We start from the raw sequence: 24,515 nt of genomic DNA, 5'->3' as shown, positions 1-24,515 counted from the left end.
CTAAAGCTGAAACTCCAGTACTTTGGGCACCTCCTGCGAAGAGTTGACTCATTGAAAAAGACTCTGATGCTGGGAGGGATTGGGGGCAGGAGGAGAAGGGGACAACAGAGGATGAGATGGCTGGATGGCATCACCGACTAAAGAGATGTTAGTCTGAGTTGGTGAGGGACAGGGAGGCCTGGCGTGCTGCAATTCATGGGGTCGCAGAGTTGGACGAGACTGAACTGAACTGAAAGTTGCTCAATGTAACCAACTGAAATGTGGAAACTTAAATAAAGTATGAAAACAAATAATGGACACTAGCATAAAATTTTATGAAATTTGAAGAAAAATCTGTTTAGTTCAGTTCAGTCACTCAGTCGTGTCCGACTCTTTGAGACCCCATGAATCGCAGCAAGCCAGGCCTCCCTGTTCATCATAATCTCCCGGAGTTCACTCAGACTCAAGTCCATCGAGTCTGTGATGCCATCCACCCATCTCATCCTCGGTCGTCCCTTTCTCCTCCTGCCCCCGATCCCTCCCAGCATCAGAGTCTTTTCCAATGAGTCAACTCTTCACATGAGGTGGTCAAAGTACTCGAGTTTCAGCTTCAGCATCATTCCTTCCAAAGAAATCCCAGGGCTGATCTCCTTCAGAATGGACTGGTTGGATCTCCTTGCAGTCCAAGGGACTCTCAAGAGTCTTCTCCAACACCACAGTTCAAAAGCATCAATTCTTCGGCACTCAGCCTTCTTCACAGTCCAACTCTCACATCCATACATGACCACAGGAAAAACCACAGTCTTGACTAGATAGACCTTTGTTGACAAAGTAATGTCTCTGCTTTTGAATATGCTATCTAGATTGGTCATAACTTTTCTTCCAAGGAGTAAGCGTCTTTTAATTTCATGGCTGCAGTCACCAACTGCAGTGATTTTGGAGCCCCCCAAAATAAAGTCTGACACTGTTTCCACTGTTTCCCCGTCTATTTCCCATGAAGTGATGGGACCGGATGCCATGATCTTTGTTTTCTGAATGTTGAGCTTTAAGCCAACTTTTTCACTCTCCTCTTTCACTTTCATTAAGAGACTTTTTAATTCCTCTTCACTTTCTGCCATAAGGGTGGTGTCACCTGTTTATCTGAGGTTATTGATATTTCTCCCAGCAATCTTGATTCCAGCTTGTGTTTCTTCCAGTCCAGCGTTTCTCATGATGTACTCTGCATAGAAGTTAAATAAGCAGGGTGACAATATACAGCCTTGACGTACTCCTTTTCCTATTTGGAACCAGTCTGTTGTTCCATGTCCAGGTCTAACTGTTGCTTCCTGACCTGCATACAGATTTCTCAAGAGGCAGGTCAGGTGATCTGGTATTCCCATCTCTTTCAGAATTTTCCACAGTTTATTGTGATCCACACAGTCAAAGGCTTTGGCATAGTCAATAAAGCAGAAATAGATGTGTTTCTGGAACTCTCTTGCTTTTTCCATGATCCAGTGGATGTTCGCAATTTGATCTCTGGTTCCTCTGCCTTTTCTAAAACCAGCTTGAACATCAGGGAGTTCAAGTTTCACGTATTGCTGAAGCCTGGCTTGGAGAATTTTGAGTATTACTTTACTAGCGTGTGAGATGAATGCAATTGTGCGATAGTTTGAGCATTCTTTGGCATTGCCTTTCTTTGGGATTGGAATGAAAACTGACCTTTTCCAGTCCTGTGGCCACTGCTGAGTTTTCCAAATATGCTGGCATATTGAGTGCAGCACTTTCACAGCATCATCTTTCAGGATTTGAAACAGCTCAACTGGAATTCCATCACCTCCACCAGCTTTGTTCGTAGTGATGCTTTCTAAGGCACACTTGACTTCACATTCCAGGATGTCTGGCTCTAGATGAGTGATCACATCATCATGATTATCTGGGTCATGAAGATCTTTTTTGTACAGTTCTTCTGTGTATTCTTGCCACCTCTTCTTAATATCTTCTGCTTCTGTTAGGTCCAGACCATTTCTGTCCTTTATCGAGCCCATGTTTGCATGAAATGTTCCCTTGGTATCTCTAATTTTCTTGAAGAGATCTCTAGTCTTTCCCATTCTGTTGTTTTCCTCTATTTCTTTGCACTGATCGCTGAAGAAGGCTTTCTTATCTCTTCTTGCTATTCTTTGGAACTCTGCATTCAGATGCTTATAATCTTTCCTTTTCTCGTTTGCTTTTTACCGCTATCCTTTTCACAGCTATTTGCAAGGCCTCCCCAGACAGCCATTTTGCTTTTTTGCATTTCTTTTCCTTGGGGCTGGTCTTGATCCCTGTCTCCTGTACAATGTCATGAACCTCATTCCATAGTTCATCAGGCACTCTATCTATCAGATCTAGGCCCTTATCTATTTCTCACTTCCACTGTATAATCATAAGGGATTTCATTTAGGTCACAACTGAATGGTCTAGAGGTTTTCCCTATTTTCTTCAATTTGAGTCTGAATTTGGTAATAAGGAGTTCATGATCTGAGCCACAGTCAGCTCCCGGTCTTGTTTTTGTTGACTGTATAGAGCTTCTCCATCTTTGGCTGCAAAGAATATAATCAATCTGATTTCAGTGTTGCCCATCTGGTGATGTCCATGTGTAGAGTCTTCTCTTGTGTTGTTGGAAGTGGGTGTTTGCTATGACCAGTGCATTTTCTTGGCAAAACTTTATTAGTCTTTGCCCTGCTTCATTCCACATTCCAAGGCCAAATTTGCCTGTTACTCCAGGTGTTTCTTGACTTCCTACTTTTGCATTCCAGTCCCCTATAATGAAAATGAACATCTTTTTTGGGTGTTAGTTCTAAAAGGTTTTGTAGGTCTTCATAAAACCGTTCAACTTCAGCTTCTTCAGCATTACTGGTTGGGGCATAGACTTGGATTACTGTCATATTGAATGGTTTGCCTTGGACATGAACAGAGATCATTCTGTCCTTTTTGAGATTGCATCCAAGTACTGCATTTCGGACTCTTTTGTTGACCATGATGGCTACTCTGTTTCTTCTGAGGGATTCCTGCCCGCAATAGTAGATATAATGGTCATCTGAGTTAAATTCACCCATTCCAGTCCATTTAGTTCACTGATTCCTAGAATGTTGACATTCACACTTGCCATCTCTTGTTTGACCACTTCCAATTTGCCTTGATTCATGGACCTGACATTCCAGGTTCCTATGCAATATTGCACTTTACAACATCAGATCTTGCTTCTATCACCAGTCACACGGACAACTGGGTATTGTTTTTGTTTTGGTTCCATCCCTTCATTCTTTCTGGAGTTACTTCTCCACTGATCTCCAGTAGCATACTGGGCACCTACTGACCTGGGGAGTTCCTCTTTTGGTATCCTATCATTTTGCCTTTTCATACTGTTCATGGGGTTCTCAAAGCAAGAATACTGAAGTGGCTTGCCATTCCCTTCTCCAGTGGACCACATTCTGTCAGACCTCTCCACCATGACCCACCCGTCTTGGGTTGCCCCACAGGCATGGCTTGGTTTCATTGAGTTAGACAAGGCTGTGGTCCTAGTGTGATTAGATTGACTAGTTTTCTGTGAGTATGATTTCAGTGTGTCTGCCCTCTGATGCCCTCTTGCAACACCTACCATCTTACTTGGATTTCTCTTACCTTGGGCGTGGGGTATCTCTTCACGGCTGCTCCAGCAAAGCACAGCCGCTGCTCCTTACCTTGGAGGAGGGGTATCTCCTTACCGCCGCCGTTCCTGACTTTCAAGGTGGGATAGCTCCTCTAGGCCTTCCTGCGCCTGCTCAGCCACTGCTCCCCCGGGTTGCTCCTCCCGGATGCCGGCCCTGGCCTCGGGCCTGGGTGGCTCCTCCAGCTGCCGCCCCTGGCCTCGGGCTCGGGGTGGCTCCTCAGGATCACTGCCCCTGGCCTCGGGCGAGAGGTGGCTTCTCCCGGCGGCCCCTGGCCTTGGACACGGGGTGTCTCCTCCCGGCCGGCGCCCCTGACCTCGGACGCGGGGTGTCTCCTCCCGTCCGCCACCACTAACCTCGTGCGGGCGCAGGGAGCTCCTCTCGGCCGTTCCTGCGCCGTCGCAGCCTGGCACTCTAGGCTACTGCCCCTGACCTCGGACGTGGGGTAGCTCCTCGCGGCCACCTGCGCTTAGTGCGCCGGCCGATCTGTACTTCAGTTAATACTGTATCACATGTTAATTTTGTTGTTTTACAACATCATATTTCTTGTATTTTCAGAATTAGATTAGAAGTTTCAAGCCTCACTGAAAATTTTTTTTAAAAATCCCTAAAATAATAAGCCTTCTAGACTTTAGCAATAATACCAGATGCCAGAATAAATGAAATTATATCAAAATTTTGAGTGAATACAAATTAGAAATCTAGCATTCTAGTCATACGTAGTTAAACAAGTGGAACCAAAATGTCATAAATTTTTTAGCTGAGCAAAAATTCATAAGTTTTCTATAATATACATATTATACATATTATTTATATATATGTACACAAAAGATTTTTTGCTTACTATACTTGATAAAGGCTTGAGAAAGAACAACTGAAAAAAGAGAAATTGGAAAACATAAACTAAATGACATCTGAAGATTTGGAGGGAAAAAAAAATACCTGGGTATTTTATATTTTTCAGAAAAGTTACAAGATAATTCTAATATGCATCTGAATTTTAAAAAGTGATTACAGGTTCTATTAAATTGTAGTTTCATGTTACAGAATTCTATTATATTCTGGTTGACTGATCATGATGCAATGGTATTAAAATGAATAATAGTTACATAATCACAATAGTAAAAGATGTTTATTAGTTTTCACAATGAATAGCCAGATAAGAAATAAAAGATAATTACAATTGCAAGCCATAATAGGAACATAATTAACCTAACAATATAAAACAATTACATCTAATTTGGGGCGTTAGTAGTGATGTGTTAAGTGGACACACACAAGGCACTTGTTGCAGAGTGCCCTGTGCTATATAGTATATTCTCATCAATTTTATTTTATACATAGTATCAATAGTGTATATGTGTCAACTCCAGTCTCCCAATTCACTGCCCCCATTCCCTCTTGGTATCCACATACCTGTTCTCTACATCTATGTCTCTTTCTGGTCTACAAATAAGATCATCTATGCATTTTTCTAGATTTCACATATATGCATTAATCCTGAGCATATACTGAGAGAAACCATACTTCAAAAAACATACATGTGCCTCAATGTTCATAGCAGTGCTATTTATAATAGTCAAGACTGGAAGCAACCTAAATGTCCATCAGCCGAGGAATGGATAAAGAAGATGTGGTACAAATTGCTCAGCCTTAAAAATGAAGGAACTGGTCATTTGTACAGACACGGGTGAACCTAGACACTGTGTATACAAAGTGAAGTAAGTCAGAAAGAGCAAGATAAATACCCCTAAAATTTTAAAGAGAGGCAGTTTCCTGAGTACCCTCTGTAATGACCCTCACTAACTCACAAAAGGCAAATACAAGACTCACTATAACAAATGACAATGGCTGGAGAAGGTAAGAAGGAGTAAGGTAGCATATAATAGTTTCTGCAACAGACTGTCATAATTTATTATGACCATCAAATAATGCAGAAAGAGACCTGAATTTTAAAAAATGTTTTATAGAATTACAGTTTAGAATTCTGCAAAAATGACTGTTTGCTGAATCCAGGATGTTGAAAAATACCTGGAGTCCTCTTTATGATAAAATAATCCCTTTCTGCAAAGCTTGTATTTAAATAGTAGAGGTTTGAGGTAGAGAATATACTCCAAAGGAAAATGCATAGGTGATAATACATTCATCTCTAAAAATGGATTTTATTTCCAATAAATGAACGGATATTTTCTAGTAAAATTACCAAGCTAATAAAATTTAAAAACCACTTCCTAACAGTAAAAACTTACCAAACCAGGCAATTTTTACAACTGGAAGAAGAAAATTCTCTGCATAAAACTGGTTAATCATAGTTATGGCTTTATTATCCAGACAATGTGCATAAATTCCACACGGCAAAGTCTCAGCTTCACAAACTAATGGTTCATTTATTTAAAGAGACTAATCCAGAATTAAAATGAGACTGTTGGTCTGAAGTATTACGCTGTAGGATTCTGTTGCCCCTAAAGCAGCTGTCCTGGGAGGCTCTGCCCCTTGCACGTCTGTGATCCGTGACACTGCAGGAGACTCACTCATTGGAGCTGAAGTGGCATGTTTCCCACCGACAGTGCCATCAGGCCAGCTCACTTTGGAGCTACAATGAAATTGCTGGAAATACCCTGGGGTCCATTATTTCAGCACATTAATGAGGCTGTTCACAAAGAGAGTTTATTACAGTAAGAGATAGATGTTTATTAGATCAGTGGTACGATTACAGAACATGCTGTATGGGAAGGGCCTCTGGGAGCTGTAGGCAGGATAATTTTGCAGGCATTAAACAAAACAAAAAAGCCAAACATTGTTATCAAAACTGTTAACTTCACTGCATCACAGTCATGGCTAAATATCCATACTACCAAATATCAACATTATTTTTCTGTTTCAAAAATGATACACAGACAGGCTTTCTGAATTTGTATAAAATCAAAGGTTTTTTTTTTGGGGGGGGTGGCAAAAATAAAACAAACTCAGAGTGTTTACTGCTCATCTTTTAAATACAGTTCATTTCTAAAGGCACCTGGGAATTACATTTGGAGGTGGTAGCAATGATGGTTTCTCACTGCATGTTAATACATTACTGAGTAATAAAGATAAGACCACCATCCGTACGGACATGAGAGAGAGAGAAAAGAACACAGTGATGGTGACAGTTACTATGTGCCAAGTGCTGTGACAAGAGTTCTTCACACATTGTTCCTTTAGTTTTCCTAAAACCCCAGAGGTGTTAAAATTTCCTCCCTTTTTTTTACATGGAAATGGAGACTTAGTAACTTGCCCAAAGCCTTTCAACTGGTAACCAATGAAGCCAGGTCAAAGCACAATTAAATGAATGGGTGTTCAGAGATGACCCAACTGCATCACGGAAATACCAAGTGTCTTGCCAAACAGCCTCATGTGCACGTGTGTTCAGTTGCGTCCAACTCTTTTGGGACCCTATGGACTGTATTCCACCAGGCTCCTTTGTCCATAGAATTTTTCCAGGCAAGAATCCTGGAGTCGGTTGCCATTTCCTCCTCCAGGAGCTCGTCCTGACTCAGGGACCTACCCCGGATCTCCTGCTTCTGCTGCACTGGCAGGCACATTCTCTTCCACTGTGCCACCCTAGACAGCCTCGCATGGACTGTCGGATCAGTCAGCTAAGACGGTTTTGTTTCTCCCTTTAAGAGATGTAACCATTTCCCTTTTTGTTGCTATTATCTATTAATACAGAGTTCAGTATCACTAGGCTATTGCTATAGACAAAGCAATAGCGGTTTCCACAGTTTAAAAATCTAGCATACACTGGAGGAGGCCTAGACATTAAAGACCAACATTGACAAAGTAAAATGCAACCAGTAGGACACTGAAGTAGATATAAAGTACATACACACACACACACACACACACACACACGTCAAGTTATGTTATCCATAACACCTCTTGACTTTAAATGGAGTTTTCATCATCCCCCCAAATGTCTTGATCATGACTGTTTCTATTTGATGAATCAGTGGAGAAAAGCTGTCTTTTCACACTGAAAATGCTAGTTTCTCTGGAGGATCACACAACGTAAAAAGGAAGGCTCTTCTGCTAATCTCTGGGCGGGGTGGGTGGGGGGTTGGCCATATCAGAACAGCTCTCCTGCTTGGCGGCTACTACTTAACTTCTTTCCTGTGCTATAGAAGAATCAGTATGGTTCCATCCCCTTTAGTTTTATTAGGAAGATATCCAATTAGGTCAAAGAGATGCTATTTTCACAGGACATGTCTTCTTATTGTCTCTTAGAACACAGACTACTCCCAATTATGTAATGATTGTGGCTCAAAGAACAAATAGAACTAACTGTATTCAAACAAATGGTATTTTCATAGGATATATGTAAGTGCTACCCCTACTAACCTAACAATTATATGCCAAAGGATAAAAGACAAAATCTTAATAGTATGTGATGTTTGAAATCTTTTACAAATATACTACCACAGAGATGTCCATTCTACTCCTAACAACAAAATAATAATCCTGCTGCTGCTGCTAAGTGGCTTCAGTCGTGTCTGATTCTGTGCAACCCCATAGACAGCAGCCCACCAGGCTCCCCCATCCCTGGGATTCTCCAGGCAAGAACACTGGAGTGGGTTGCCATTTCCTTCTCCAATGCATAAAAGTGAAAAGTGAAAGGGAAGTCGCTCAGTCATGTCTGACTCTTCGCGACCCCATGGACTGCAGCCTACCAGGCTCCTCCATCCATGGGATTTTCCAGGCAAGAGTACTGGAGTGGGGTGCCATTGCCTCCTCCAATAATCCTGACTAAACCAAATACCAAAAAGTAGAAAACAATCAATCATGAAAGTACCAGAAGAAAATACAGTTGAATATATTTATATTCTTGGAATGGGAAGACCTTTTAAAAGATGACATAAAATCCAAAACTCATAAAGAAAAACTGATAAAAGTGACTACCAAATGGAAACTACCTTTAGAGCTAAAGTACCAAAAAAATTAGAAATACAGAAAGAAAATAAAAGGTATATTTGTTATGACAAAATAATAAACATCTTACTAGACAAAGAATTCTTAAAAATGAACAGAAAAGAGTAAACTAAACAGAAAAATAAACCAGCAAAGAATACACTAAAGGAATTTATAGAAAAAGATACACCAGTGGCTAACAAATCCACCAAAGATGTTAAATTACATTAAAAATTAAATAAATACAAAACACCAAAGACATACAAAATGTCATCTACAAGAAAAGCAAAATTATGTAATTTCATAAAACTCAGTATCAGCAAGGCTGTGGGGAAATGGGTAGCCTTTCTTTTAGTGAGAATGAAAACGGCAATCTACCTTTTAGGATGGCAATGTGGCAATACGTATTAAAATTTTAAATTTACAGCCTTTTCAACTAGTATATTAGACAGGATTCTCCAGAGAAAGAGCCAACAGGAGATACATAATTATGCAGAAAGAGATTTATTATGAAGGACTGGCTCCCATAGTTATAGAGGCTGAAAAGTTCCATGGATTTGCCATCCAAGAGCTCGAAGCCCAGGAAAGCTGATGGTATAGTTCTTATCCAAATCCAAAGGCCCTGAAAACCAGGGGAGCCAACGGTGCAAACCCTAGTCTGAGCCTGAAGACCCAGGATCCAGGGGTTCCAATGCATGATGGCAGCAGACGGACATCTCAGCTCAAGTGCACAGCAAATGTGCCTTCCTCCGCCTTTTGGTTCTTTGCAGGACATCAAACAGTTGAGTGATGCCTATTTGCATCAGTAAGGACAATCTGCTTTACTGAGTTTACTGTTCAAATGCTAATCTCTTCCAGAAACACCCTCAAAGGCACATCAGAAACAATGTTTCCCCTTCTGCCCATAAATCAAGATTATCAAATAATTTTTTTTTAATTTTTCATTCCCACTTTTTGGCATCATGTATGTGAGGTTCCAGCATAAAAAACATATTATTTTATTTTATTATTATTTTACATTTTGGTGCTTTATATTTTCCCAGTGTTAATGCTCAAAGTGTTTTGAACTTGATTTTTAAACAATTACTAGTACAGGAAAAATGAGGTTAGCTATCAAATATTCAATTTGTTTTTCTCTCTGTGATAAATTAAGAGAAACTGATAACTGGGTAACACATTGAACTGTCTGTATTTGCAGTGTTTCTGCATGATGGATTTTGTAATTATCTTGGTCTCCACATTCCAAACAGCTTTGAGGTTTCATTTACATGAAATGTGAGTTTCCTATTTTTGCCTCAAGTGTATCTTTAATTATGTGCAAAACCACACTTATTAAAAAAAAAGTTATGAGCTGAAAACTTAACCCTTCAATTCACACTGACAGAAAAGAAAGACAGGAAAAGCTCAACCGAACAGTTTATACTCACATTTACTTCTCTGTAAAATGAGTGTTTGTCTACTGCACTTGAAAGCATATAGTCCAACAGGCATGCTCTTGATGACAGATGATGATAGGAAGTGAATTCTACATGGCAAGTCTTTGGTGATGTCCCACAATTGTTCCTGAAGATGGTTCAGTTCCAAGGATAGACAGAAATTATGGAAACCTGACTACTAATGACCCTAGGGAATCCAATCAAAATGAAAATAAAAATAACAAATGGAAGGTACACACATAGGCACACAATCCACAACAGAACACATTCCTAAGAAGTATGCTGCTGCTGCTGCTGCTGCTAAGTCGCTTCAGTCATGTCTGACTCTGTGCAACCCCATAGACAGCAGCCCACCAGGCTCCCCCGTCCCTGGGATTCTCCAGGCAAGAACACTGGAGTGGGTTGCCATTTTCTTCTCCAATGCATGAAAGTGAAAAGTGAAAGTGAAGTCGCCCAGCCGTGTCCGACTCCCAGCGACCCCATGGACTGCAGCCCACCAGGCTCCTCCGTCCATGGGATTTTCCAGGCAAGAGTACTGGAGTGGGGTGCCATTGCCTTCTCCAAGAAGTATGCTAACAAGTTCAAATCAGTCAAGGCTGATGAGTCTCAATCTATTTTACCAGATCATGTAGACATGGCCCCAAAATAAGTTTAAAATTATTAGGATTCAAGTGAGAATAAATCTTAACTTTGAACTAAATATGAATACAATTACTTCCTGGCCCAAGTGATACCTTACAAGTAGGAACATGGAAGTGCATGCAACAAAGATTCCTGGAAAATATTTTTGGAAAAATATTACACCTTTTCTGCTATGGATACTAAGTATTTTTCATCATCTCTTGAGTGAATTTTAGAATGATGGAAAGGGCCAGAAGAACTCCTCTGGTCCAATTATTGACTTGTAGGTAACAAATGGTCATTTCAACTCCCTGGTTAATCTTTCAAACAAACTGGATGAAAAAGGTGCCTTTACACATTGTGTCAAATGGCTGCAGTGGGCCATTGTATAAGGACATGTTAGAGCCCGTCTGCCCAAAATATCCTGCTTGGGAAGGGGGACCAGGTAGTCATGCTCTTTGACAGTAATTAGAGAGCAGGCCCAGGGGCTGCTGCGCGTGACATGTCTACTCAAAAGGGCATCAAGAATGGATTATTACTCAACTCTAAAGAAAGAATGAAATATCACCATTTGTAGCCAACTAGATAGACCCAGAGCTTATCTTACTAGGTGAAGTAAGTCAGACAGAGAAAGACAAATATCACATGTTGTTGCTCATATGTGGAATCTAAGAAAAAGATACAAATGACCTTATTTACAAACCAGAAATAGATCCACAGACATAGAAAGCAAAGTTACAGTTAGCAAAGGGAAAAGAGGGCAGGGGGAAGGATAAATTAGGAATTTGGAACTAACATGTGCATAGTACTAAATAGGTAAACAACAAGGCCCTACTGTAGAGCACAGGGAACTATCCTCAATACTTTGTAACAACCCATAGATGAAAAGAATCTGAAAAAGGAATATATATATATATATGAATCACTGTGCTGTACACCTGAAGCTGATACAATGCTGCAAATCAACTGTACTGCAATAAAAAAAGGAACAATATCTTTAAAAAGAATTAACTGATTAGCAAATCATGCCCCCCCCCCGCAAAATAACCTTTCTGTACATAAAAAGAAAAAAAAACTTCACCTGTTTTCTTCCTAAAAGAAATCACTATTCTTATCATTCATGGATGCAACATAGGTGCCAAGACATGTAACTTACTGAGTCTCAAAGTAGAAGAACAACATTTTAAAATTCAAAACGAACTTTTATGCTCTGTTGAGACATACCTAGCTGCTTATTTTGGAAGACTGAAATACAGTTTATTATAGCACTACAGGATCAATTTATTGCCACAGGAAATCCAACCAAATTGCTCATCGTCTCCACAGAACAGAACAGTATGTTGACCTTTACTGGCAGAATTAAAGAGTGAATTCTGTTGTAGCAGCTACTGTGAGAAACTCAAGAGTTGCAGAGGTGGTGAATATTTATGAAGTTTTCCTACTGAGCTGGCCACTGAAAGAGAGGATGGAGAAATACCTGCTTCTGAATCATCCAAGAAGAGTGGAGTTACCTGTCAGATCTGACTTGGATTTCAAATCCTAAATTTAGGGGGGGGAAAAAAACCCTCACTGTTTACTAAAAATGATACAGTGTATTAGGAAAAATGCTCAAGATTCTGAAGCTAAAATTACACTCCAGGTACAATTCTCCATCTGATGGAGAGAATGTCAGCTATCTCGAGAGGGGAAAGAGCCAGACCAAGCAGCTGCCTTGTTAAGCTTCCATGCCTCACACCCTACACTCTGGGCAGAGCAAGAAGACCCTTTGGTCCCCACTGGTGCAGTGTGACAGCTCCCTCCAAGGCCACCTTCTGGACACTCTTGAGTGGAGAATGCTTCCAAGGCCGAGGCTGAACGTCTGCTGTTTTGTGCCCCCTCAGAAGGATCATTGTCCCACCTCATTACACTAAACCCTTCTGTTTTTTGACTCACATCCTAAACCAAAATTTTAATTAAAAAACTTTCGAGAAATACCCTGTTAAATCTTTGGTATAAATCACCCTACCACCCCTTCTTTTGGTGTCTTTTATATACACATACATACATCATGACATAAATCAGCTCGTATTACAATTTTGTTTCATAACTAGGTTTTGGCACTTGTTATATCTTATCCATGTATGCCACAATTATTTATTGAGAGCTTGTGGTGGCCAAGCATTTTGAAAGTGCTGGTAATAAAGCTGGGAAATGACAAGTGACTTCTAGTCAAGGCAGTGTGTAACTTCAAATTTTGCACCAACAACTGCATAAGAAGTGAAAGAGAAAAAAAATTAAGATACAGAGAAATATTTTTGTGGACCACAAATGAAACAAACACATAGAAGCTTGAGGTTCAAAAGCTCTTAGAAGCAGCAACTAGGAACACCAATATAATTGGGGCCAGAGCCCATGTTGGGGCTAGGACAAAAGTCAGGCCCAGAATGTGAAGTGGAGGCTGGCGTTCCCTGTCCACAGAAGGAAGCAGAAATAGCTGTTCCAGCCTTGGGGCTTCCACGAATACATGAAGCCGCTCTGCTGAAAAGACCAGCAACAGAACCTGTGCCAAACTCTCGACAGCCCCGGAGTCTAGATTTGTGATACATCCAGCATCACCAAACATGGGACTCTGGGGACCCAGAGCAGTCAAGGTAACCAGAGCAAGCCATTAGCACAGAAAAAAGAAACAGCAGCATCATACAGTACAAATAACTTCTACTCTTAATGAGTCTGACTGGGAAGGAAGCCTAAAATGAAGAAGACCACTGATTACCAGAATTCATTCTGGAAGAAATGATAATAATAGAGTAACTTCAAAGGGACTTTATTTTTTAAAAGTTTCCTTCAAGCATAATTGGCAGGCAAAAAAAAAACTGTACATGTTTACAACATATAGCAATCAAGATAAGAAAAATATCCACAAAGCTCAAAAGTATCTTTCCACCAATACATCACCATTTTGATTATAATAACTTCACGTACATCTTGACATGAGGTAGTGTTAAACCCTTCAACTTAATTTTCTTCCATAGTTGCCTTGGCTATACTAAGATTCTTTGTATTCCATGAACATTTTAGAACAAAGTAAACAATTTCTACAAAAACAATTCTCCTGAAAAAATTCCCAGAAACACAAAATCTTCCAAGACTAAATCATGAAGAAGCAGAAAATGTGAACAGAACTGTAAGTAGCAAGGAGGCTGAATGAGTATTAAGTCTCTGCAGACCACAGCAGAGAGCTGAGACACAACAGGCGGAAGGGAGGCAGACAAACAAAGCCGGCTCCCTGGCTACACAAAGTCAAAGTGTTAGTTGCTCAATCGTGTCTGACTCTGTGACCCATAGAATATAGCCCACCAGGCTCCTCTGTCCATGGGATTTTTCCAGGCAAGAATAATGGAGTGGGTTGCCATTTCCTCCTCCAGGGGATCTTCCTGACTCAGGGATTGTACCCGGCTTGCCCGCATTTCAGGCAGATTCATTACTGCCTGAGTCACCAGGGTCCTCCGCTACACCTCAAACACCAATTCAGCTGCGCGTGCCAGATGCCAACTGAGATAATGTGATTTTTTTTAAGTCTATTTTTCCTTTTATTTATTTATATTTTTGGCCACACCTTGCAGCTTGCAGGATCTTAGTGCCCCAAACACTTCAGGGTTTCACTAAGGAATTATGTCAAACATTTTAAAAAGAACTAATACTAATTCTTCTCAAACTTTTCCCAAAATTTGAAGAGAAGGGAACATCTAACATATTCCATTAGTCCAGCATTATCCTGATTCTAAATCCAGAAAAAGACATTATAAAAAAGAGAACTACAGATGAATAACCCTGATGACCCCTGATGCAAAACTCTTCAACAAAATTCTGGAAAACCAAGCTCATCAGCATATCAAAAGTATCAAATGCCATGAACAAGTGGGCTTTACTCCTGGAACGCAAGGGTGGTTAGGTATATGAAAAAAATCAAAATAATACACAGCAATATTACCCAAAGCAGTCTACAGATTTGATGCAATCCTTCTCAAAATCCCAATAAAGTTTTTTGCAGAAATAGAAAACCCCATCCAAAAATCCATATGTAACTTCAAATGACCCAAAATAGCCAAACAATCTTGAAAAGGGAGAACATAGCTAGACTTCTAGATTTTGAAATTTACTCTACAATGATCAAACACGTGTGGTAATAGCATGAAGACTGACATACAGACCAACAAAAGAGAGATTCCAGAAATAAACCTCCCTGCTGCTACTGCTAAGTCGCTTCAGTCATGTCCGACTCTGTACGACCCCATAGACGGCAGCCCACCAGACTCTGCCGTCCCTGGGATTCTCCAGGCAAGAACACTGGAGTGGGTTGCCATTTCCTTCTCCAATGCATGAAAGTGAAAAGTGAAAGTGAAGTCACTGAGTCGTGTCCAACTCTCAGTGACCCCATGGACTGCAGCCCACCAGGCTCCTCCGTCCATGGGATTTTCCAGGCAAGAGTACTGGAGTGGGGTGCCATTGCCTTCTCCGAATAAGCCCCCATTTGTTGAAAAGATTGTTTTTTCCCATTGAATGGTCTTCATACCCTTGTTAAAAATTATTTAACTACATATATGAGGGTTTATTATATGTAGTTAAATAATTTTTAACAAGGGTATGAAGACCATTTAATGGGAAAAAACAATCTTTTCAACAAATGGTTCTGAGAAAACTGGATATGCACAGTCAAAAGAATGAAGTTGGACCCTTATCTAACACCACACACAAAAATAAACTCAAAGTTAATGAAACACCTAAATGCAAGACCTAAAACTGTAAAATTCTCGGAAGAAACATAGGGAAAAAATGCATGATACCAGATTTGGCAATGATTTCTTGGATATGACACAAAATGTACAGGCAACAAATGAGAAATTGGGCAAATCATGAAAATTTATGAAAAGTTTTTAAAACTGTCCATCAAAAGACAACATCAGCAGAGTAAAAAGGCAATCCACAGAATGTCACAAAGTATTTTCATAACATGTTTGATAATGGATTAACATTCAGAATGTACAGGGAATTTCTTATACTCAACAACAAAAACACAACATAATTAAAAACTGGGCAGAGAACTTGATTAGAATAACCATAGGATCTAGTAATTTCATTTCTGACTATAGTCAAAAAAGTTGGTGCAGAGTCTCCAAAAGATATCTGTACATCCAAGTTCGCAGTAGCATTATTCACAATAGCTAAAACTGGAAAGCCACCCAAGTGTGTCCAGCAGCAGATGAATAAGCAAAGTGTGGCCTAGACATACAACAGAATATTATTCAGCCTTAAAAAGGGAGGTAATTCTGACGTATGCTAATACTGATGAACCTCAAGGATATTATGACAAAAGAAATAAGCCATTCACAAACTGACAAGTGTTATATGACTCTACTTATATGAGGTGATTAGAACAGTCAAAATCAGAGACAGAAAATAGAATGGTGGTTGATAAGGGCTGTGAGGAGTGGGGATTGGACAGTTATTATTTAGTAGGTAGAATTTAAGTTTAAAAGATGAGAAGAATTACAGAGGTGGTTATGGCTACACAACATTATGAATGTATTTAATACCAGTGAACTATACACTTAAAATGATTAAGAGGGTAAATTTTGCTCTTCTTCCTTGCCCCAAATAATATAGTTAGTTATTCCCTCCACAGGCCCCATGGAACTTAGAAGTATAGCACAATATTTTCTACATTGCACTGATTCAACATTCAAAAAACTATATCATGGCATGCCGTCCCATCACTTAATGAAAGATAAGGAAAAAGTGGAAGCAGTGACAGATTTTATTTTCTTGGGCTCCAAAATCACCGCAGACGATGACTGTAGCCAGGAAATTAAAAGATACTTGCTCTTTGGAAGAAAAGCTATGACAAACATCTGCATACTAAAAAGCAGAGACATCACTTTGCCAACAAAGGTCTGTATAGTCAAAGCTATGGTTTTTTCAGTAATCATGTATGAATGTGGGAGCTGGACCTTAAAGGGGGCTGAGCACCAAAGAATTGATGCTTTCGAATTGTGGTATTGGAGAAGACGACAGCAAGGAGATCAAACCAGTCAATCCTAAGGAAATCAACCCTGAATATCCTTTGGAAGGGCTGATGTTGAAGCTGAAGCTCTAATGCTTTGGCCATCTCATAGGAAAAGACCCTGATGCTGGGAAAGATTCAGGGCAAGGGAGAGAATGACAGAGGGTGAGATGGTTGGATGGCATCACTGATTCAATGGACATGAGTTTGAGCAAATTCCAGGAGATAGTGAAGGACAGGGAAGCCTGGCATGCTGCAGTCCACAGGGTCGCAAAGAGTTGGGTATGACTTAGCAAGTGAACAGCAACAACAGCACTGGGTGATAAACTGGCACGTTTGTGCACGCAATGGCGGCTCCTTGATCTTATGCAGGATGCTTATGAAGGGATGTTGAGGATCTTGTATATTATCAACTGCAGAGTATATGCTGGATCTCTGTAATTCAAAAATTTTTGTCAGGAGGCTACAAGTTTACAAGAAGAACTGCCAGACATTTCACTAAAAAAAAAAATTTATCCAGCAAATATTTTAGGAGCTCAATAGTGGAGATATTAGATGAGGACTGCAACCCTACCCAAGCGGCAGAGTCAGTGTTGCAGTGGATGAGAAAGGCATGGCTAATATGAAAAGTATAAGCCAGGCTAAAGACTGGCAACTTTGGCATATAATAAAGAAAAATTTAAGACCAGTTATCTCTTATAAATTTGAAAATAGCTATGTTAGTACAGGGAAAAGGAACCTGTAGCATCTATTTTTAAATAGCAATTACTTACTTATTTACAAAATTCATCCTGGAAGTACAGTCTGGCTTTCTATTTTTTCAAAAAAAATTCAGGTCAAACAATTACTTTTTTTTCAGGAGACACAGTCAAATTGTTACATCTCTGATCGGCCATATCTTATACTATAGTAACCAACTGAGGGTTCAAAGATTCCCTTGAAATTGTGCATTATGTAGAGAACTTAGAATATAGGTAAGCCTACGCATTTTTCTGGGAAGAGAATCTAGAATCATCATATTCTCTAACCAGTTCATACTCAAGACAGACTTAAAATCACTGTCTTATTCTCATAGTTCATTATGATTCCATAGGGTATGGTATAAGTATGGTTTGACAGGTTTCGTATTCCCTGAAGGATAAGTATGCTTACGTTCGCAGGACCCTATCTGAAAAGAACCGCAAAAGCTAACAGGTTCATTCTCCTTCCTTTAGGCAAAATACCTCTACAATTACCCAAGTCCAGTGAAAACTAAAAGTCTGCTTATTTTTCCCTGTGGGAAAGCAATTCCAACACCTCATTCTGTAATTTATTACATTTTTTAACAACCATTGTAAAATTTATCTTTGGTCTGTACATGCTCCAGTTGAGGCCCTCAATAGCTTTATGTCTGTTTTTCTTTACGTTATACATAGATATAAATGTGTATTATCTTTTCCAGAGAAGATAAATTGAATGTTTCCCGCAGGCTATTTTTAAAGCTAATGACTTCAGTGATAAATATGTATGTATACAACAGAGTTCACATACCTTGGGTAAATGTTTGGCCAATGTACTAGAACCTAAGTGTGATATTCCTGGTGGCTCAGACGGTAAAGCGTCTGTCTACAATGCGGGAGACCCAGGTTCGATCCCTGGGTTGGGAAGATCCCCTGGAGAAGGAAATGGCAATCCACTCCAGGACTATTGCCTGGAAAATCCCTTGGACAGAGGAGCCTGGTAGGCTACAGCCCATGGGGTCGCAAAGAGTCGGACACGACTGAGCGACTTCACTTCAAGTGTGATTAAGTTACTAGTAATAAGAGTTCAGAGTTCCAAAGGCTGGCTAAAATATCTCAGAGGACACATTGCAGCAAGAAGGGACTGTATCCATTTACACTCCCACCAACTGCACAAGAGGGTTCCCTTTGCTCTTCATCCTCTCCAGCATTTACTGTTTACAGATTTTCAGATAATGGCCATGCTGACTGGTATGAGTTGTGACTTGCAGTTCCCTAATAATGAGAGATGCTGAGTGTATTTTCATCTGTTTGTTGGCCATCCGGTATGTCTTCTTTGGAGAAATGTCTGTTTAGGTCTTTGCCCATTTTTTGATATAGTTGTTTGTTTTTCTGATACTGAGCAGTATGGAGATCTCTCAAAAAGTAGGAATAAAACTACCGTATAACCCAGCAATCCCACTACTAGGAATATGCCCTAAGGAAAGCATAACTGAAAAAGATACATGTACCCCAGTGGTCATTGCAGCACTATTTACAATAGCCAGGACATGGAAACGACCTAGATGTCCATTGACAGTTGAATGGATAAAGAAGTCGTGGTATATATATATATATATACACACACACATATATGTATATGTATGTGTATATATATATGTATACATATATAGGATGGAATATTACTCCACCATAAAAAGGAATGAATTTGAGTCAGTTGAACTGAGGTGCATGAACCTAAGGCCTCTTACAAAGAGTGAAGTAAGAAAGAAAAAAAGAAATATTGTATATTAAGGCATATACATGGAATCTAAACAAAATGGTACCAATGAATCTATTTGCAGGGCAGAAGCAGAGACACAGATGTAGAGAATGGAATAGTGGACAAAGCTGGGGGAAGGAAAGGGTGGGAAGAACCGAGACAGTGGCACTGAAACGTATACCCCACCATGCGTAAAACAGATAGCTAGTGGGGAGTTGCTATATGAAACAGGGAGCTCGGCTTAGTGCTCTGTGGAGGATGTACATATACTTATGACTGATTCACGTGGCTGTATAGCAAAAACCGGCAAAACACTGTAAAGCAATTATCTTCCAATTAAAAAAATTTTTTTAATCTTAAAAAACAAATCAACAACAACAAAAAGAAGGGGCTCTCCTGTTTTTTTTCTGGCAGCTGTACTGCTGGCCAGAAGTGTGAAATGTGATGGCATCTGACAGTGATCTGACCTCTCCGTGGGCCCACAGTATGGGCCCCTCTGTGGCCCCCGTCCCAGCCTGGCCTGTGATCACAAATCCACTGTTCCCCCGCACCCCCCATCCCCAGGGATATCATGCACTCCAGGCTTTCCAGGGCACTGGCATCCCCACTTCCCCTGTCTGTCCTCTTCTCTGGGTTTGTCTCCTGTGATCCTCCCTACACCGCCCCCAGGCCTCCCACCACCATCAGAACCCTGCTCCCCCTGTGTGTTACCCACTGGCTCTGATGCACCTGCACTGTGAAGGGTCGCTTCCTGCCTGCCCAGGGACTGTTAACCAGCTCTGGCTGGGGCAACCCAGATCTGTCCACTGTCCAGGGGGTTGTAGTCACACCATCTCCAGTGAGGTCTGATCCACAGCCTGCGGGGAGAGGTCAGTCAGTCCAGTCACTCAAGGCGTGTCCGACTCTTTGCAACCCCATGGACTGCAGCAAGCCAGACTTCCCTGTCCATCACCAACTCTCAGAGCTTGCCCAAACTCACGTCCATCAAGTTGGTGATGCCATCCAGCCATCTCATCCTCTGTCATCCCTTTCTCCTCCTGTCATCAATCTTTCCCAGCATCAGGGTCTTTTCCAGTTCGTCAGCTCTTCACATCAGGTGGCCAAAGTACTGCAGTTTCACCTTCAGCATCAGTCCTTCCAGTGAATATTCAGGACTGATTTCTTTTAGGATGGACTGGTTGGATCTCTTTGCAATCCAAGGGACTCTCAAGAGTCTTCTCCAGCACCACAGTTTAAAGGTATCAATTCTTCAGTGCTCAGCTTTTTTTATAGTCCAACTCTCACATCCATACATGACTACTGGAAAAACCATAGCTTTGACCAGACAGACCTTTGTTGGCGAAGTAATGTCTCTGCTTTTTAATATACTGTCTAGGTTGGTCATAGCTTTCCTTCTAAGGAGCAAGTGTGTTTTAATTACATGGCTGCAGTCACCATCTGCAGTGATTTTGGAGCCCAAAAATATAAAGTCTGTCACTGTTTCCATTGTTTCCCCATCTATTTGCCATGAAGTGATAGGACCAGATGCCATGATCTTAGTTTTCTGAATGTTGATTTTAAAGCCAAATTTTTCACTCTCGTCTTTAACGTTCATCAAGAAGCTCTTTAGTTGTTCTTCGCTTTCTGCCATAAGGGTGGTGTCATCTACGTATCTGAGATTATTGATATTTCTCCTAGCAATCTAGATTCCAGCTTGTGCTTCATCCAGCCTGGCATTTCACATGATGTACTCTGCATATGAGTTAAATAAGCAGGGTGACAATATACAGGCTTGACATACTCCCTTCCCAATTTGGAACCAGTCTGTTGTTCCATGTCCAGTTCTAACTGTTGCTTCTTGACCCTTCAAGTCTGTCCTTCCTTGGGTACTCTCCCTCAGCTTTTGAATAACTTATAGGGTTCTTTGGAGATCTTACATTTACTCTCCAATCACTGTTTAATGAGTCTTTATATTGAAATTCTCCTGTTTAAATCACTATGTGTTTTTTGTCTTTTGGTGGGATCCAGAGAGATACAATCATAAGATCTTTGTGCTCACTGAGAATATTTGTTAGCAGTGTATTTTTAATTGTTTTCATTTTTCCTTCTAGTGTGTCTTCTGGTTAAAATATGTTGTCTATACAATTCCTACTTATTGATATTCCTCTGATATTTACTGATATTCTTTTAACTTAATGCATGGTGAAGTGTTTCCAGAAATTCAAAAAGGAGGTACAGTCTCAATTTTCAGGGTAGAGAGACAGATATGTTTCTATTAATTTTATTAAAGTTTTCATATCCTCTATGAAAGTGAAAGTGAAGTTGCTCAGTCGTGTCCAACTCTTTGCGACCCCATGGACACCAGGCTCCTCCGTCCATGGGATTTTCTAGGCAAGAGTACTGGAGTGGGTTGCCATTTCCTTCTCCAGGGATTCTTCCCTACCCAGAGATTGAACCCAGGTCTCCCACATTGTAGACAGACGCTTTACCATCTGAGCCACCAGGGAAGTCCACCAGGGGTCAATTAACTTTTTCTGTAAAGAGTCAGACAGTAAACATCACAGGCTTACGAGCTACAGAGTCCAGGTTGTAACTCCTCAACTCTACCACTGAGATGCAAAAGCAGCTGTGGACAATGCATAAATGAACTGTTTGGGTGGCTGTATTCAATAGAACTTGACTTACAAAAAGATTAGCCCACACTGCCTCATCTGTCAACCTCTGATCTACATCATCATTTTTATCTGCTTGATTCATCAAGCAATGAGAGAGAGAGGTTGCTGCTGCTGCTGCTAAGTCGCTTCAGTCATGTCCGACTCTGTGCAACCCCACAGATGGCAGCCCACCAGGCTCCCCCCGTCCCTGGGATTCTCCAGGCAAGAACACTGGAGTGGGTTGCCATTTCCTTCTCCAACGCGTGAAAGTGAAGTTGCCCAGTCGTGTCCGACTCTTAGCGACCCCATGGACTGCAGCCTACCAGGCTCCTCCGTCCATGGGATTTTCCAGGCAAGAGTACTGGAGTGGGGTGCCATTGCCTTCTCCAAGAGATAGGTTACATCTCTCAATACTACTGTGTTTTAAAAATATTTTTCCCTGTATATTCTGGTTCTTCTCCATTTTTAGAGTTCTACACTCTGTATTTGACACAAAAAATTCATAGTTATATTTTTCTGTGCATTTTATTCTTTACCACTGTAGAGTGCTTCTCTTCGTCCTGATAAAGGTTCCTTTGCTTTGCATTAAACCCTACATCTAATTTAAGAAAACATTTAGAAAGAAAATACACAATAAGACAATAAAATTGAGACTAAAGATAAGTTTAAGAATAAATCTAATTGGAATAAATTCAACTGTTAAAAGAAAGCAAGTCTCAGAATGTGGCAAACACCAAAATCCATCCATAAGAGACATGTGAAAAAGAGAATCCTAGAAGTTTACCTGAAATAGATTCTTCATCTGCTTTGAGCTGTTTTTATTGTATATGCTATTGATGTAAGTATTATCTTACAAATCACATATTGCATCAGTTACATTTAATGAGGATGTTCTGAATCTTGTATACATCCATAAAGAGAGCACGATTTGGGTTAGCCTTCCCTCTGTTCACTGGAGTCCCATTTGTATTTCCAAAATATATAAAGAGCTCACACAAGTCAATAACAAAACACAACCCAAGTGAAAAATGGGCAGAAGACCTAAATATACATTTCTCCAAAGACATACAGATGGCCAATAGGCACGTGAAAAGATGCTCAACATTGCAACTTATCAGGGAGATGCAAGTCAAACAGATAATGAGATTCATTTGCTCCAAACTCCAAGTCTCCATTAGATTCTTTTCACATACTTTGTACTCTTGCGCAGTCTCTTGTGTAATTTCACTTATTTCATTCTATTTCTATGGAGACAGCAGTCTGCCTGTGCTTCTGCATTTTAGGGGAATCCTGCATGCCAAGTAACTCTAATATATCTTTCTGAAAGATAATTGATCCCCACAATGGATTTATTCTTCCTTCTTGGAATTCATTTATTGATTTTTTTTTTTAACCTCACACCCATGAAGAATTTGAGACTCAGTCTTACTTAGATATCCACTTAAACAAATCATAAGTCACCTGGGAGTTAAAGCAGAAATTTAGTATTTCTAGGCTAAACACTGTTCTGACATTTCTTTTGGTTCTAATTTTGAAAGGAATCAAAATAGCAGAGAAACTCAAGACATCATGAGACTAACATAATCACTTCACCCTCAGCAATGACCCAAGAGACGCACGAGCAGGTGTGTGAGCTCTTACCAGCGGGATGAGCAGGCTGACGAGGTCTATGAGAGGCTTGCCGAGCAGCAGCAGGTCTTCCGCGGCCTGAGTGCTCCCTCCTGCGCCGGATTTCTGTGCCTGAACAGGTAGAGGAGAGGGGAAGGGGTCTTGGAGATTAGTCAGCTTGGCTACGGGAGACCAAGGCAACACCTGATGGTGGCCGGGAGGCCTCTAACTGCAGGCCCCCGGGAGAAGTTATGCACGGTCACCACGGGACAGGGACAGCACACGCTGCCTCCAGCTCAGGCCACAGAGCAGGGTGTGGGTGTGAAAAACCAACAGCCAGGGCGGCCACTGGCAGGATGATGTTGACCAACCCTAGGGGGCAAGCACTTTTTCTTCTGAACCATCCTGAGACACGGTGAGGTTATCCCCATTTTTCAGGGGAGAAAACTGAAGTTCAGAGAGGTTGAGTAGTGTGTCTGAAGTCCCACAGATAACAGATGAAGTCTGCTAAGTAGCTGGAGGATGAGTCCAGGCTAAATGACTCCAGATAACACAAGCTCGCTTCTTCTGGACACTTCTATGCACATTTTATGATGCAAACCAAATCCATTCTACTGTGTTTTCCATCTCTACATGCACTCATCTGCTTGAATAACATCTACAATATTTATCGAATGAGTAGGCTTTGGACTGGGGCCTCCCTGGTGACTCAGTAGGAAAGAATCCACCTGCAACGCAGGAGGCGTGGCAGGAGCCGCTGGTTCGACCCCTGGGCCGGGAAGATCCCGTACAGGAGGAAATGGCAACCCACTCCAACATTCTGGCCTGGGAAATCCCATGGACAGAGAAACCTGGTGGGCTACAGTCCATGGGGTTGCAGAGTTGGACACGACTGAGTGACTAAGCAACATCAGCAAGACTCTGGACTACTGCACGAAGAGGCTCAGATACGGGTCCACAGTGCTTAGGAAGAATGCAAGGAAATAAGAATTGAGAAAGGAGTGGCTTTAAGGATGTCTTTTCCCAGGAGCTTTATATAAACTGTCTCATTCTAGAGGAGATTTCTATGAGAGATGAGTAATTTTAAACTGAGAGAAGTTACTGATTA

General features: G+C 40.9%; 1 protein-coding gene across 4 annotated transcripts in view; it reads right to left on the bottom strand.

The window, feature by feature from the left end:
• The window catches only part of ULK4 (unc-51 like kinase 4), a 492,418-nt gene that overhangs the window by 129,152 nt on the left and 338,751 nt on the right, over window positions 1-24,515 (bottom strand). For all 4 annotated transcript variants that reach the window (XM_040246041.1, XM_040246038.1, XM_040246040.1 and 1 more), the window contains one exon: window positions 23,441-23,539. In XM_040246041.1, the coding sequence (XP_040101975.1) occupies window positions 23,441-23,539 (99 nt within the window). The remainder of the gene's footprint in view (window positions 1-23,440; window positions 23,540-24,515) is intronic.

Source organism: Oryx dammah, unplaced genomic scaffold (assembly GCF_014754425.2).
Source record: "Oryx dammah isolate SB20612 unplaced genomic scaffold, SCBI_Odam_1.1 HiC_scaffold_9, whole genome shotgun sequence".
NCBI lineage: Eukaryota > Metazoa > Chordata > Mammalia > Artiodactyla > Bovidae > Oryx > Oryx dammah.
Note: the sequence above shows the minus strand (reverse complement) of the source record. Positions and strands in the feature narration are given on the sequence as shown.